The sequence below is a fragment of the Myxine glutinosa genome, chromosome 1 (genome assembly GCF_964187855.1).
Source record: "Myxine glutinosa chromosome 1, kmMyxGlut1.1, whole genome shotgun sequence".
Classification (NCBI taxonomy): Eukaryota; Metazoa; Chordata; class Myxini; order Myxiniformes; family Myxinidae; genus Myxine; species Myxine glutinosa.
Window position 1 is genome coordinate 276693797 of NC_136261.1, and position 17432 is coordinate 276711228.

General features: G+C 46.1%; 1 protein-coding gene across 1 annotated transcript in view; it reads left to right on the top strand.

The window, feature by feature from the left end:
• The first annotated feature begins 383 nt into the window (after positions 1-383).
• Positions 384-17432, top strand: part of CCDC97 (coiled-coil domain containing 97) — a 29799-nt gene continuing 12750 nt past the window's right edge. Inside the window, exons 1-4 of the mRNA XM_068132681.2 lie at positions 384-669; positions 2503-3131; positions 9115-9185; positions 11353-11669. Coding sequence (XP_067988782.1) covers positions 615-669; positions 2503-3131; positions 9115-9185; positions 11353-11669 — 1072 coding nt within the window. The 5' untranslated portion in view covers positions 384-614. The remainder of the gene's footprint in view (positions 670-2502; positions 3132-9114; positions 9186-11352; positions 11670-17432) is intronic.

Sequence of the window (17432 nt, forward strand, 5' to 3'; positions counted from 1 at the left end):
TTCAGCAAAGTTCGAAATACTCCAGCTTTGTCCTTGCTAATGCGCTCCGAATTGGATCAAAAATGGCTGCTTTGGTGGTTGCTTGCTGCTCGTCATGATGGCGCTGTGTTCTGTGAGAGCTTGGTATCGTCTTTAATAAACAACTTGATTGAAGGAGATTCCTGAACTTATGATTGTAATATGATGAATCCAAGTCTCAACTTAGGTGATGACCAGTTTTATTGAACAGCACAGCAAAGCACAGCAACCAACGTCACTCGGCCTCTCCCAGTCCCATCCGGCGTCTCCAGGCTCCAGCCAGCAGCCTCCAGTCCCCACTCGGCACTCCTTCGCCTAGGCCACGCCCTCCACTCACATATTCATATGACACACTGCAAGCACGTGACACCATTCCGACCAATCAAGAGCATGGAAACAAAGTTCAAAGGATGACCAACGGAATGCACTCGAGTCGGACCCCAAGCTTTCTCGCTTTCTTTTTATTCCTGTATTTGTTTTACAACGTTGTTTTATTTATCGGTTCACAATGGCAGGATTTTATTTTTTTTATTTCCTTAACGTGTCCCTCCCTCTCACCCCCTTGAGAAGACATTTACCCGGAAGTATTTAATGTTATGTTCCTGTATCCTGCTCCAAACGTTGTTCCCATGGCCGAGGCAAGTGGGACAGGTACGTTGAGTCCGCTCCGTTCCTCTAAATATATATCGTGAAGTCCTTGAGGGGGCCCGTCGTGTATTAAACATGGCTTGACGTCAACAAATCAAATATCCATCTATGGATGTTAAACGGTGGTTGCTTAAAGTTAATGGTGAGGATATCGATACTGGACTGATACTGATAGTGATAGTGATAGCTCAGACTTCAGAGGTTCGAATCCAGCTTTTGGTAGAAATATTATCGGTGTGTATTATTAAGCTTTGAGAGAATTGCCCTGTCGGCTGTCTCTATTGGATTATCAATAAAACCCAGCTGGCTCTGTAACAACCTACATACAGTAGAAGTTGAGGAGAATGTACCTGTCTCACCTCGTCTGGTTTCCAGGTGTTGCTAGTCCACCATGTTATCATCGGCACCCTGAACAAATTATTACAAATTGCTTCCCTGATTGGCTGCTGGGAAAGCAAAAGCAAACCGCACATAGCATAACCCTCGCTCTGGGCCTGCTTCTGCAGCATCGATGAGGGTATGTAGAGGGTATGCTACATCGATGATGATTTTGATGGGCCAAACGGTCTCCTCTTGTGTCCAAGTTCCTTGTAATGCAACAAGGGAGCATGCTGATGCTTTCATCGTGGTTATTTTTGTTTGTACATTTTCATTTATCGTAACTCCATTTATTTTGAAGAGCAGACTGCGTAAGATTAGTGCAGCCAGATCTAGAATATGCTGAATGGCAGACAGACAAATCTTGAATAAACTTATAGTCGTGCGTTTCGTTGGAGTTGCCTGGTACGAGTCCGGAGAGTCGCCTCAATGCAACCGCAATGGTCAGCTGAGTTGGTGGTCCCGGGTCGGGTTATGGCCTTTGCACTTTCCATACCGTACCCGTGGGACCGTCAAATCAGCCAAGCGCTATGCTAATGGGTGCCATACGTCTCATCTCTAATTAGGCTAAGTGAGGCCAAGGGGAGCATGATACGGACTTCATATACAGCGTTGGTAGCCGTTGCCAATTCACCCTCACCGGGCTTTCCTCAATTACTAATGAGTGACCACTACAACCCAAATTCACCCCAAGACCAGGTATATTTAATTACAACAAGAATGGTCACGGGGGAGGAAATACAAAGAAGCAACCAATAACAATTATCAACAAATAAAACGCATTACGCCCACGGACCAAAAGACAAACGGGAACCTTAAGTATTTATGCTTTAACCTAGGCTCACATTCATACCACTGTAGAGAAGACAATAGAGGGAATTCACAGGACAGAAATATTGAGTGATGCCAAAGAGGACGCCGCAGGACTTGCAGGAGGCACGAGCAGGAACCGAGGCTGTTGGCAGCTATGAAATCTGCCTTTTCTGTAGCTGTGTCCACGTGCCATCAGATGCCTGTGAGGAACCTGAAGAGGCACATGGAGTTAATGTGATCGGAAATGTGTTGCTCTTGACTTGCGCAGCGCATGCCGGATTGGACTGGTGTGAAATCGCGCACTTGGGCCCTCCTCTTTAGGCCCATTTACGATGCTTTTGGGATAGCAGGTTGGCTTATGCTGACAGGATCGTATGTTCGATAATAATCATTGGTCTGGTCTCTATGATAAAACAATTAAATGTGTCTTGCACTGAATGTATCTATGAGAGTTGACAGATCTGTATAGCAGACTGTTGTAGAAAACCGTATTAACATTATAAATCAGCGTTGTGATTCAATTGTAATGACTATAGGTGTTGGAAGAGAATATATTATCTGTGTTCTCCATTATGATATCCACCAAACATGCCTACAATAGCATTCACTGGACAAGAAGTGTGCATTTTCCTGTTTCCCATACAGATAATGTGCTGAGTTTGGCACAAGAAGCCCAAGACGCTCAGGAGAGCCAGGAAGCTAACGCTGAACCTCCGGCTAAGACACCCTCAACACTCTGGCGGCCTTTGCCCCCTTTGCTTCCAGCAGAAAGTGGAGAATGTTCTAACTCTTTACATACACCTGCGTCCCTCGATGTCTTTGTTTCAACAACTCTCACAGACAATCACATCTCGAAAGAATCTATTGAACCAAAAGCTAGCTCCGATTGTTCAAATGCACAAACACCATTGAACTGTAATGTTTTACCTGAGTCGGCGGACCTCGAGCTTCCCATGGACTCATGCGTTTCGGACTCCCGATTCTCGCATGGATCTTCACTTCAGAGCACTTCCCCGGACACTGCCTCTCCTGACTGTTTAACTCCTACATCGACCGACCTTGTTACTGTGATGCTTCATACGGTGGCGAAGTCAGGCCTGACTGTGAGGAGTCAGCAGCGAGGTGAGCCAGATCTAACGATGGATGAGGCAGAGGCCACTCTGCGGGACTTGTACAAATCGCACCCAGGCGTTTTCCTGGAGCGCTACCACACGGTACTTGGGAATGAGCATGCTGCCTGTTTCATTGAGCACCCATCTGCTGATTCATTTCAGGTATATATCTACCTGTTGCTGCATTCCTCACTTTTAATGCTTTATATTTTTATTTCTGTCCACAATATCTCCTTACATGTATCCAGGGGTCTTGCTGCTACTCCCAACATGTCAGTTCACACTCAGACAAGATTATTAACACTAGAAACTAATTTTGTGATGACAATTATTTATGAAATGTGTCTTATAATTTTGATACAATTGTGGAAAAAAAGGAAAAATAAAGAAGAATAAAACTGACAGAAGAAGACAGACAGACAGACAGAAAGAAGACAGACAGAAACTGACAGACAGAAGAAGAAGAAAAATAAAATAAAGAAGAACACTGACATGTTTTAAATACATCTTATCAGATAGTCCTGTCAAAATTCAAATCTTAAAAACTTCTGTTTAACAAAAGTGTAATAATACAGCAAAGTAATTGTTTTTGAACTGGTATGGGAAATAACATTTGTCAGGAATTTGTCTTGCATGAAAAATAGACTAATAAATAGCTTTTCTTTTGAATGTGATAGTTGTTTTATAATCATCTTCAAGACCGAATACTTTGCATGACTATCATTTGGCTTAATAATTTAAGATCACAGGGCACGATAACATTGATTTCCTTGTTTTGTATTTGAGGTTTCCAAACCAGTGTGGTTGGAAGTTTGATGTTCTTTTTTTCTTCTTAATCATATTATTGTTATTATTATTCTTCTTATTATTATTATTCTTACGAGAAGCACCCGCTCCTTACGGGAGCCATCAGAGGGGTCATGTTATTATCTTTATGATTAGTAATAACATTACCACCCTATGGGTGATCTTGTTCCAAGCGTGCAACATGTTATTTCAACACGTCCCTTTATTTGAGCAGTGTATTGGCAACAGACTGCTGCCTCAATCACTTCCGAAAATAAAATTAACTCCGTATACGTTATAAAACGTTATAAAATTAACCCTGGTGTTGGGCTAGCGGCTAGGGTGCCGGCTTAGGATCCTAGGATCCTGGGTTCGAATCCCGGTCAATCGCTGAATTAACGCCAGGGGGGGTGACTCAGCCTGTCATCCTTCCGAGGTCAGCAAATTGAGTACCAGTTCATTGGTAATTCCCTGCTTGTCGTTAAAGGCGGCAAAAAGGGTTGGCGTCAGGAAGGGCATCCGGCCGTAAAACATTGCTTCAAAAAGGGGACCGAAAAAACAACAACCACAGTTCCCGAAAAAGGCCAACCCCCGCTTGCGGGGGAAAAAATGGCCTCTAAAGGTGTTTTTTAAATTTATTTATACATATATGAAGCGAAAGCATGTGTACTGCTTATGTTCATATATCTATATATATAAAACACAGTTTGTGTGTGTGTGTGTGTGTGTGTGTGTGTGTGTGTGTGTGTGTGTGTGTGTAATGTTACCGATAGACTCCTAAACAGAGAGGCTTACGTGCTTGATATTTGACATAGACATGGCCATTGAGCATGGGACGAACATGGCCATTGAGCATGGGACGAACATGGCCGAACTCAAAATATTTGACGATCCATATTTTTTATTCATATTTACCTCAGCGCATTTCAGCGAAGTACCCGCTAATCTCAGCCGGTTCCAGAGCAGCTCGCTGATTCGCTCAGAGCGATCACGTGATGTTCCATTCCCGCCGCCAGACTGATTCGCTCAGAGCGATCACGTGATGTTCCATCCCGTCACACGTCACTTCACCTTTTATGCGATCGTGTTTTGTATCGATTTTGTGCGATATGAATTAAATGTCTTTGAAACAGCTGTGAAACGTCTTTCCACAACCCTTCCGTAACCGATTGGAGCACGCGAAGCGAGTTGGTCGAGTCGTGCTGACCAAGATGGTGACACGGCGGCTTCACTTTTCACGGAGTATGAGCGTTCTATATATTTTCAATTCAGTGCGCCCGTGATTTGTGGCATAGACATGACCATTGGGCCTTCACGGTGTAATTTGTGCGAGGCTTTTGTCCGAGTGAGCTTGAGTCGAGAGGGCGAATTTACGGGTTGGGAATGTACGGGTCTCCCTTCCCCCGCCCGGAAACGCCGGTACTGGAGGACGTCACAGGATCGGTGAGTCTCCAAAATCCGCTTCGTGCTGTTGCGAATATGCAGGACTATGTCCGATTGTTGTGCTGCTCTCCGACCATGAGAACTGCAACGTCATTGTTGACTGGCCATCCCCTTCCCTCCCCCTTCCCCCTCCCCCCTCCGTCCCCCCTTCCCCTCCACCCTACCCCCTCCACCCTACCCCTCCCCTTCTCCCCTCCCCCTCCCCTTCTCCCCTCCCCCTCCATTTTCCCCCTCCCCCTCCATTTTCCCCCTCCCTTTTCCCCCTCCCCCTTCCCCCTTCCCCCTCACCCCTCCCCCTCCCTTTCCCCCTCCCCCATCCCCCTCCCCCCTCCCCTCCCCCTTCCCCCTCCCCCCTCCCCCCTCCCCTCCCCCCTCCCCCTCCCTTCCCCCTCCACCCTACCCCTCCCCTTCTCCCCTCCCCCTCCCTTTTCCCCCTCCCCTCCCCCACCCTTCTCCCCTCCCCCACCCTTCTCCCCTCCCCCCTCTTCTCCCCTCCCCTCACCCCTACCCTCTCCCCTTCCCCCCTCCCCTTCCCCCCTCCCCCCTTCGGCCCCTCCCCCCTCCCCCCTTCGGCCCCTCCCCCCTCCCCCTCCCTCCTCCCCTCCCCCCTCCCCCCTCTCCCCCCTCCCACCCCCTCCCATCCCTCACCCTCTCCATCCCCCCCCTCTTCTCCCCTCTCCCCCTCCCCCTCGCACTCTTCTCCCCTCCCCCCCGTTCCCCGCCCCTCCCCTCCCCTCCCCCCCCGTTCCCCTCCCCTCCCCTCCCCTCCCCCCCGTTCCCCTCCCCTCCCCTCCCCCGCCCGGCAATGCCGGGTACTTCTGCTAGTACTCGTATATAACACATTGTGGTTATATAGCTCAGATAATTACCTCCGCTACCAAAAGTGGGTGGAGGTTATGTTTTCACCTCTGTCTGTTTGTGAACAGGATATCTGAAAATGTTGTTGACGGTTTCGGCCGAAATTTAGTGGAGAGGTTGTGTATGTGACAAGGCCAAAACTATTAGATTTTGGTGAAGATTGGGATCCAGATCCATCCATATACTAGAATTTTTAAAGTAGTTATTCACCATTTAGAGATAGGGCCAAAAACGATATGTAGCAGAATATCTCAAAGTTGTGGAAGGATTCGGATGAAATTTTGTGGACAGGTCGAATGTGTGATAATGAAGAATTGCTTCCATTTGGGTGAAGATTCGAATCTGGATCCAGATCAGAGAATGCTTTAAATGGTTCTTCACCATTGAGTGATGGGGTTAAACCAATATATAACACGATATCTCAAAGTTATGGACTGATTCGGACGAAACTCGGTGGACAGGTTGGCTGTGTGGCAAGGACAAATTTACTTTTAAATGGTTCTTCACCATTGAGTGATGGGGCCATTAACAATATACAGCATGATATTTAGAAAACGTTGTGGATGGATTATGACAAAACTAGGTGGACGAGTTGTTTAGGCGACAAGAACAAGCCGATTAGTTTTTGGCTCAGGTCTGAATCCAGATCCGGCCTATCGGTGGGATACAAAATGTAACTGTTCAGCCTCGCGGAGGTATGTGTTCTACAGAGTGCCATTCTAGTTCGAATTGCACCCATCCAACCCCCAAAAGGAAGGAAATGATGTTGAGAGGGTGAGGGGGACAGGGATTTTTTTTTTTTTCAAAACTTGATGGAATCAAATGAAACTTGCACATGCACAACTTCAGGGCACCCTCATTGATCCCTGAAAGTTTAGCTTCCTATGTCAAATCCTCTCAGAGTAAATGATGCATACATACAAATACACTTCCTCCATTCAAAATATACAGGGTGATTCACATACGACGTACTATTTTGTTTTTGAATAACTCTGTGTTGCGTGAACCGATTTACTTGTAATTTGCAGCACTTATAGACAAATGTGCCCCATTTATTATGTGAAAATTTCATTAAAAAATATTTGATACGAATTTAGTTATGGGTCTCGATATGGCGGCCGTCATTTTAGAACACTCGGAACAGTTTCTGCTTGTATTCGAGCATGGTTTTCTGCCGCATTTCATCGGTGATCTCCTAGAAGGCATTCCTGATGCGGTGCTTGAGTTCCAGCAAGTCTCTTGGTCGAGTCGTGTACACTTTGGACATTGCATGGCAGCACCCAGCTTCGACCAAACTCCGTTCGAAGACGTCGTTTCACTTTGATTAAGCTTTTTGTGGCCTCATACCAGGTTGCACTTTTGCACGCTCCTGACTGTTGTAACTTGCCATTCTTGCTGATTTTTTCTTTACATTATGCTGCTAAAAAGTCTAAAGCTGACTCTAAGACCAGTTCCATAATTATCAACGTTTAAGAGCAATTTCATCGACATGTTAATCGACATGTCATGTCATGGCAAGAGGTCAGGCTGTTTCCCATCATCAAAAATGACTGCCGCCATATCGAGACTAATAACTAAATTTGTATCAATTATTTTTTAATGAAATTTTCACATAATAAATGGGGAACATTTGTCTATAAGTGCTGCAAATTACAAGTAAATCGGTTCACACAACACAGAGTTATTCAAAAACAAAATAGTACGTCGTATGTGAATCACCCTGTATTATTATTATTATTATTATTATTATTATTATTATTATTCCACCTTATATTGTGACACCTTTTCTCAGAGACCGCTATGCTGAGAAACTTGAAACTTCACAGGGTTGTCACAAGTCACAAGATTTCATGTATGTCCTTCAATGAAGCTGATTGGTCCAATGGCTTGGTAATCATTTTTGGGTTTCTGAATTTTTTTCAAACACCTCCCAACTTGGACTGTCCAGTTCCCATCGATGATGTATCGGAAGTTTCATACTGAACTGATTGTCCCATTGATGATGTACCTAAAGTATCATATTGATCAGAGACGTTTCAAGTTTATAGAGAATATGTGTGTCTGTGTACATAATAATGGCAGTTACTGTCCAATCGAACTTCAATTTTAGACATCGGGATTTTGAAAAATGGTGTGTATATATTAGAGACTAAACTAGTGTGTCGAGGTTATATACTAAACTGGTGTGCGTAATGGGTTAGAGACCCATTATGCACACCAGTTTAGGATATAACCATAATGGGTATACTTGTTTGTGTAGGTTGACTAAACTGGTGCATATGGTCTGTTGGAAACAAAATTGGTGTGTATAATAGGTTAAAATTTAAACTGTGTATAGGACAACTATAAACTGGTGTATATAATCTGCTGGAAACTAAACCGGTATGTTTAATTGGTTGGAGATGCCACTGGTGTGTATAATTGGTTAGAGACTAAACTGGTGTGTACAGGTTATAGGCTATTGCGATTGAGATTAATATTTGTGAACATATCCTATGAATCCTTTCTTAGATGTAACTAAGAGTAACTGAGATGCCTATTTCAACAAGAAAGCAAGTTGATAGCTTTGCCAGTTTTTACAATGCTTAAATTTGAATGTTTTGTGGTTCCCTCTTTCAACTGCGGATGTTATTTCTTGGAAGCCTTGATATTTGCTCGCAACTGTAGTGTTTATTTGTTATTTGATCAACATCATAACTTGCAGTGCCAGAGGTATACAAGTTCAACCTGCTTTGGCTGTGCAGCCAAAGTAATCTCTTTTTACTCAAGAGTCGCAAACTTTATTTGAGGAAAATATTCAACTCGTCTAGTTCAGCCAAATATGAGAAATAACCGAAAAGCTGTGTTGTGCTTGTGAAACATGAATTGCTGAATGATGTATATAATCCCACCCTATGGGCTATGTGTATTTCAACAAGAAAAGCAGGTTTATGCTTTTCGAACACAGTTTGGCGCGAACAAAGTCAAAAAAGTGTTTTGAGGATAGCCCCATCCAATTTTGTAGCCCACCATCTTGCTTCAAGTTCAAGACACCTCTCAGTTTATTTTTGGTGTGCAGGTGAAGTTTTACTTGGATGTTATGAGAAAACGTGCCACGCAGCGTGCTCATACAACTGTACGAAACAGAAGGTACGTTTAACAGAGGTACCAGACTTGTTCCAATTGGTGGATTTTCACCTTTTTCCCCCTCTATGTTAATCAATATTTCAAACGTTTTTTTTCTTCATTCATGGCATCACTATCAACTGGAAAGGCCGAGAGGTTACTGAGCATACTCTGATGCTGGGATCCAAAGTCTGAATCTCATATATACTTTACTATGTTGATTTTTCCATTGTCCATTAATATCCTTGTGATATCATGTGAAATTACAATATACTGATGTTTCGTCGTTTTCTTGTTGGCTTATAACAGGTGCAAACTCTACCAAGAGCCTTCAATCACTGTGGAAAATTTATATAAATGTAGTTTTCCTCATTTCAGGAGGATTTTAAGCTGTCGTTGCACAACAATGTCACCAAGGCTCTTGGTAAAAAGCAAGATGGCGGGCTACAAACCTCTCAACCTATTTAGCTAAACCTAAGTTAGCTAAACCATTTTGAAAGATGTATTTTACAATGCAGATCATGTATACCACTTACATTTTTGCATTTTTCTTACTGGACAGTACAATTAGCCATTTGACCCATTGTTACCTCTGCCACATAAGGTGGATGGAGGTAATGTTTTCACCCCTGTCTGTTTGTCTATGAGCAGGATATCTCAAAAAGTTAGACAAATCCACACGAAATTTGGTGAACATGTGTGTGACAACGACGAATTTATTAGACTAGTATACCCGCAGACTCCGGGAGGGGCAGGAAGGGTCATTATTCTTCGGGATATATAGATTACAGTCGATCTATGGGCGAGTCTTAAGAACATTGGGTGTGTGTTCATTTACCAAGTTTCTTGTGAAGAGATCGCCAAGTGGTTTAAGCATTTGAGCAAGCACTCCATTCAAAACCGTTAAGGAATGGCTAGCTTGACAAGCGCTGGCTAGCTGCTTGGTAAATGAGCACTTCCTCCCTTTCAGTTTCGTATTAAACAGCGGGAGCGAGTTTCAGAAGTTCATGACGAAAAATGTCACGGTAGCGGCAGAAAGGGCCAAGTTATTAACCTAACATTTGTGGGTTATATAGAGTACAGTAGATCTTCGCTCAGTTCTGTAAGTAAACCTTACTTCACGGATGTCGGGATTCCTCCAAATTTCTTCATTTAGTGTTATAAAGAGCATTAGCGATTGTTTAAAAAGCTAAGCATACATGTTTGTGGCGTATAATATTTTACTTCCTGTAGAAGCCGTTGCTCCCACGGAAACGCCATTATAACTATAAGCTATTTATACACGTTACCACTGCGGGGAAAACGCCTTGGGGAAGTGGGACATTATTAGTAGTAATATTGTTTTGTAATAACATTAACAATAGCGATTATCATTAATTTTGTTATTAAAAGCGTCTTTGGAAAAACGCCACGATAAATCTTCTTTGGAAATACGCCACAATAAAGCTAATTTAACATTTATATACACTTCAACGTGCAACCCCATTGACGGCAATGGCGGGCAAACTCGCGGGGGGGAACCCTCTTTGGAGAGGGGGGAAAATGCATGGCTACAACCTTCATTGTGTAACCCTTCGCCATCCTGTCAAGTTTGGTTGAGATTGGATAAGTAACGACAGAATGTATTGGCGTCAAAAATTCATCAGACAGACAGACACAAATGGCGTATTTTAGTATGATTTTGGTGAAGATCCAGATCCAGATATTAGCATTCTTTAAGTGATTCTTCACCATTGAGAGATTAGGGCCAAAACGATACATAGCTCGATATCTCAAAAAGAATTGGACGGATTCAGACAAAACTTGGTGGACATGTTGCGTATGTGACAAGGACGAATTGTGTCGATTTTGGTGAAGATCCCAGATGCAATTTTTTTTTTCCCCCCAAGTGATTCTTCATCATTTTGATGGGGCCAAAAACGATATAGAGCATGGTATTTTAAAAGGTCATGGACGGATTATGACAAAACATGGTGAAAGAGTTGGGTAGGTGAAATTAACAAGTTTATTAGATTTTGGTTAAGGTCCAGAGGTAGAACCAGCCTATCGGTGGGCTACAAAACATAAACTGTTCAGCCTGGTGGAGGTATTCACTCTACCGAGTGCTATTCTAGTTTGGTCATGCTCTTATAGTTAGCAATTTGAGCACAGTTAAGCTGCTTTTTTCTGTGCACATCATAATCCTGTTCAGGTACGCAGCGCTGCGTGCATTGGTGAACGAGGGTGATTACTTCAGTGAGCGAAACATGAGAGAACGAGACCCACTGCTCTTCCAGCAATATGTGGGACGCTTTCTCTCAGATGAGCAGCTTGTGGCAATAACCAGAAGTGGGCAAGATGGCCAGCCGGCCTTCCTTTCCGATGTTCTACTGGACACCTACCAGGAGGTTGAGATCCGTCAGAGGCTGAAGCAGCAACAAGATGAGGAGAACGGCATGATGGAAATAGAAGAAGAGGATGAAGAAGAGGAGATCAATGTTCATGGAACTGAGGATTCCTTTAAAAAAGGTGAGCTTACTGGAAAATGTAACATTCTACATGATGTGTGGTGCAAGTATTCCTGTGTCTCTTCACTTTAAATGATGTACATGATGTGCAACTAATGTTTGGGGGCGACATAACGTCGATTAATGCTCCGATGCGTATATCAGCTGGAGCGAACAACTGGAAGTTGCTTCATACAAATGAGACTATTACAAATGTTCTCTGCACTTTAAAAGCTACAATCAACTGTTCCCATCATCATTTCTTGGAAACATGCATCATGACTAATATCCTACCAGGCTGTTTGCTCATCTTGTCTGAATGTATACATTGAGTCATCAGTCTTTCATATATCCTTCGGTGTGCAGCCAGGCTAAATGCTATTTTGTCCTTCTTCATATTTATGTCACACTCTTTGGTATTCACTCCCCTTGACTTTTTCACATTTTTTTTTGTGTTACAGCCTGAATTCAAAATGGATGAAATTGAGATTTTCTGTGACTAATCTACACATAATACCCCATAATGTCAAAGTGGATTTTTGTCTGAGAAAATCTTACAAATTAATTAAAAATGAAATACAAGAGTATCTCATTTACATAAGTATTCAACCCCCTGAGTCAACACTTTGCCGAAGCGCCTTTGGCAGCGATTATAGCTTCGAGTATTATTGGGTACTAGCCGAAACCCGTGGAACATCCACGGAAGGGAGGATGTGGTGTATGGATAGAGTGTACCATTATGGATGGCACAGGGGATTTGCTTGTCCGAGTAAGAGTTAGGAAGAAAGATGAGAATGAAGAGTGCGTATATGAACAACGATCGCCGACACCGGCACAAATGCATGCTCTGGATTGTCCACTCAGTGGACGGCTTGCTTTCGCCTTCGCCTGTCCAATCAGTGGACGGCTTGCTTCGCCTTCGCCTAGCAGACGCCAATACGATGGCGTCGTATCGGCAGTTAATCGGATGCTTTTGGGCCCCAACGTCGGCTAATTCAGATTTTTCGAGTATGGCTGTAGGTGATAAACAAAGAGCGCGGTTCGTAGATCGTAAATCCATTAGTGCCGTGGGCATCGGGTCACTGGGTGCGGCGTAAAAGGGATAACAAAGTCGAGTCCTTACGCTATTGTAACGAATTTGAGAAGTGTAACGGTTTTGAAGAGTGTAACAATTTTGGAGGAAGTGTAACGAATGTGAAAAGTATGGTTTTGTTGTGTGTAACACCCTCGTAATGTAAATAATGGTCGCAGCCGTCCTCCTAGTTAATTCCATGAAACTTACACACAGGCCACGATATATCTTTTTAAATAGTTTATTTCCTTATTCCATGTAGGCTAAATATGTGTTTCCCACTAGATTGACTCTGCATTGTATCAAACGAAATAAGCGTAGGCCCCTTTCAATTTCCCCAATCATCTCCGCTCTCCAAAGTTCCTTTCAAAAGCGGTGCGAGTGGTGTTCAATCCCGCAAGCCGCCATTGCCCATGTGCTCATCTCGGAGAAGAGGGGGGTAGGAGCCGCCAACTCACAGGCGTGGCACGTCGTCATGATCAAAGGAGGAATCGGACAGCCCTAACAGCCAACCAGCACCGCGGTTAGCGACCCGGTAGGCGTGCCCTCGCAGCCGGCGGCTTGATTCCGCCCCGAGTAATAAAAGCGACTGGAAGGGACTGCTTCGGGAGATGAGAGAAGCGATGACATGCGAGAGGAGCTGTGAGCTGAGCTGTGAGCTGTGAGATGAGAGACGCTCCAAGCCAAAAAGGAGAGGTACTTGGAGAGGAAACCAGCTTTGGAGAGACGCGCTGAGAGGAGGGAGACGGCTCCACCAGAAGGAGAGGAGCAGGTGTGACCGAGCCAGCGCGTGACGTCTACAGCATCAGCAGCGTCGACGCGACCGAGGGTTTTCCCGCCAAAAACGCGAAGAATTGGGAGCTGCTACCTCCAGCCCTGCCGGTTGCAGGGACCTGACCCTGCCTCCCTCTCCAGCAACCCACCTCCGCCATCCCTGCCTGCAATTTCCCCCGTGTAAGTGTGAACGTCGTCTGTCTTGAATGTTGTCCTGGGGTTAAGTAAATTGAATAGTATAAGTTAACGATTCACTGTGTGACTGCTTCTTCCATCCATTGCTTGTGTGTGTATAATAAATCTGTTCTTCCTCCGTACTCTGTCTTCTTCTCTTTTCCTTCTCTTTCGGTCGCTTTAGAGGTTTCCCGATTGAATATCTGTGGTGCGATCTGGTCAACGTTGGGGGAGTCGGGCCAATTGGGGATCCTGTAACGGTCGCGGTTGGACCATCCGCTCGGCCCATCATAACATCTAAACCGCGATCCGTAACAATTGGTAGTCAGGAGTTGGGATTCGAACCTGGGACTAAATTTATTTAGCCCAAATTTTGGACACCAATTGTACTATTGGCCGTAACAATTGCTGTCTGGGAGTGGGATACGAGGCCCGAACCAAATTTTTAAAACGTGTAGAAAAAAAATTTGGTCAAAATTACGAGCTGCCGAAATTGCGTTGTTTTATAAAACCCGAATTTTGAGATCGCGCCATGGACAATCAAGGCGATCGGATGTCGGTGGGGGAGATAGAGGGGTTAGGAGTAACCCAGGATCAAATGGAGGGGAGCAATGAGGAGGTGGTTGAGGGGGTATCAGACGCACAAAATGGCGTCCTCGCGCACATGGTTAATGCGGCACCAAATTTAGCCGCGCCCGTGGTCGCGGCAGCCGAGCCAGAGATGCCGGAGTACATGCGATTTGTTATGGCCCAAATCATGGCGGGAATGAAACGGGAGAATGACGGTCTTAAAAAATTGAGTGATAAAATGGAACAATGGGGAAACCAAATGGAAGCAATAACGAACGGATTGGGAAACCAAATGGAAGCAATAACGAACGGATTGGGAAACCAAATTGAAGCAATAACCAACAGAATGGGTGACCGCATGCAAAAATGTGGGGAGACCATGGATCGCATGGTGGGCGAAAGGGTCCCAGGGGTGCACGAGGAAGTAACGCGGGTCGAGAAGCGCCGGTTGAACGAAGTTGAGAAAAGCACGGGTACAATGACAGGGGTAGAAATCGCGACCCGGGGTTTGGAAAAGCCGGCGACCGCTGAGGTAGAGGAGGGTGTTTTATTAAAGCCAGCGGTCGTCGAGGAGAATAAAGAAAAAGCAGTGCTGGGAATTAAAATTGAAGAGATGACGGAGGTAGCCCGGGAATTGCAGGGAGAAATGGAATATGTACAAAATCCCTGCTCAAATCATAATGGTGTGCTCACTAACCAAATAAAGAGTTTGCAGGTTTTGGTGCAGGGAGGAAGAAGAACCCCGAAGGTGAGACGTGCTGTGTATTGTGCTGGGAGATTTTGTAAGAGGATGTTTGGCGACAAAAGAATTTTCGCGCGCTTGGGATCGAGGAGGCATCCGGGCGTTGGTGAAGGGTCCCGTGTGAGTGGAAATGGCACGCGTGTGGAAAAAAAGTGTGCGTCGGCGAGTGGGTGTGTTATAAAGTGTGGGAGTGAAACCGAGTGCGAGCGAGAATGCACGTCGGGGTGTACGGAGTGTACGTGCGAGGGTGAGAGTGACCCGGAGAGTGAGTTGGTGGTTGAGCGGGTGCGAGAATGCACGCTTGGAATGGTTGAGGGTGTGCGAGGAAGCACACCTGAGTTGGTGGTAGCGCGAGTGTGGGAGAGCCCATCTGAGCGCGTTAGTGGGTGGATGCCAGAGTGCACGCCCATGGTGAGTGTTACGGAGGACGTAACGGAGGAGAGGTGTGGACCGAGGTGTGCGAGCGGCGAGTGTGCGCGAGAGGCGTGGTTTGTAACAGGGAGTGCGTTGATGGGATGTACGGACGGCGTTGGAACGCCAGGTTTTGTGAGGGTGAAAGGGGTAGCGTATGCGTGTGAGCATGCCGGTGAAGCATCGACGGTAACCGGGTTAGCGGTTAGGGCGACGGATAGCCGATGCGAGCACTCGGGGTGCGGTGTGCTTTGTTGGGTGCGAGGCCCGGCGCGGGTCGATGCTGCGTCGCTTCTCTTCGAAGCGTCGTTGCCGATTCGGGCTTGGCCCCGCCCCGCACGGTCGAGTCCGGGCTTTGTCGGGCGAGGCGACCGGTCCGGTTCAAGGGCGAGTGGGAGGAAGCGGAACGGTGCCCCCTCGTGGGGACGGGGTTCCGACCGGGGGAGATTGAGCCATCGGGCCCGGGACCGCAAGGTGCCGCGCCGAGATGGTGCGTGGAACCTCGGCCCAACCAAACCACCTCCCTTGAACCGAAAGCCGGACGGATTCAACCTGCAGGTGACCAAACCACCCGAATTCATTGCTCGGCTTTACGAACCGAGTTTAATGATGTCACGACGCACCGAGGCTAGGATATAGTGGACTGTGATGATGGTGATAGTGATAGTGATAGTGATTTGATACGAAATTTAGAAAAGTGAATAGAATTGGCAGTAATTGGAAAATTTTTGATTTGTTGGATTTGGACGAGCGAAATTGATAGTAGGACCTCCCCGATGTGGTGGGATGGCAAATCCACCATCCCTCACAGCACAGGGGGGGGCAAAGGAGCACTAGATTATGGGGTTGATGGCAGTGAAAACTAGCCCGGGTGGGTTAGGATATTGTGTGTAGGGCCCTAGAAGATGACATTAGGTAACGTTAAGGTTAGTTAGTGACAAGGATACCTGTAGTGGGGACGCAGGTAGTTTAGTGTGGATGATAATGACGTGGGAGCGCAATAGTTTAAAGGGGCGACTGGGAAGCGCAAGTATCAGAGGGGAGTAGTTAGAGGAGATGATGCCGTGTGTTTGAGGATTGAACAGGTGTGATTGCACAGGTGTGCAACTGAACAGGTGAATGGAGCAGTGTATGAGGGAGTAGTGGTGATTGCGTGTTGTGCTGACCAAATGGTCCAGGAAGAAAGGAGGGTGCAGGTGGCACCAGGTGTGAGGGCACAGGTGTGCAACAACAGGTGTATGTGGCTGTGTGGAATAAATGGTAGTGTGGAATAAATGGAGTATTGGAATGGATGGTCGTGGAGTGAGTATGGTGGAAATTGTGGAGTGGAGTGGATGGTGCGAAGGTGTGAATGGGGGAAGAGTGGACCCCCATCACGGATACCCGGGGCGGGTAGTGTAAGTGTTAGGTAGAGGGTATAGGTAAATTGTGGTTGGATATTGGCATCTGTGGTGCGGGTGGAAGAATGGTGATTGGATGGGTGCATTAGTGTTGTGGAAATGGCTGGGCGTGTAGCCTGTTAGTGTGTGTAGTTGGTTGGGCGCTCCACCACTGTGAGGATGTCGGCCAGGTGAGGCCGCAGGTGGGCTCTGGGAGCCGGTAGTAGTTGTTGTGGATGGGGCCCGAGGATCCGGAGGACGGACCCGGGTAGCCCAGTGCCAGAGGGCACCGAGTGGGGTGACAGAGCCAGGAGGGGCTGTCCCCAGTTAGTTAGGTTAGGGTGAGGAGCAGGTAAGCTCGGGAGGCAACTACAGTGGTGGAGGTGTGCAGGTGGGTCGACCTGCTGGGAGAGCTACACGTCACAGCCCAGAAATTGTGCGAGGGCACCGGGAGATGAATCGGGGGAGTGAGACCCAAAATTGAGAAGCACCACAGTTTGGTCAATGGGAATTGGTTTTTAGAACCCATAGTGTAAGTTGGCCAATGGATTGGCAGGGAAAGACCCCGGGTAGTGTAAAGTGTGTTAAAATCATTTAGAGGATTGTTAGGATGAAGGATCTCCTCGCACCATCTGCATCCACTCACCTGAGGTGACGTACCTC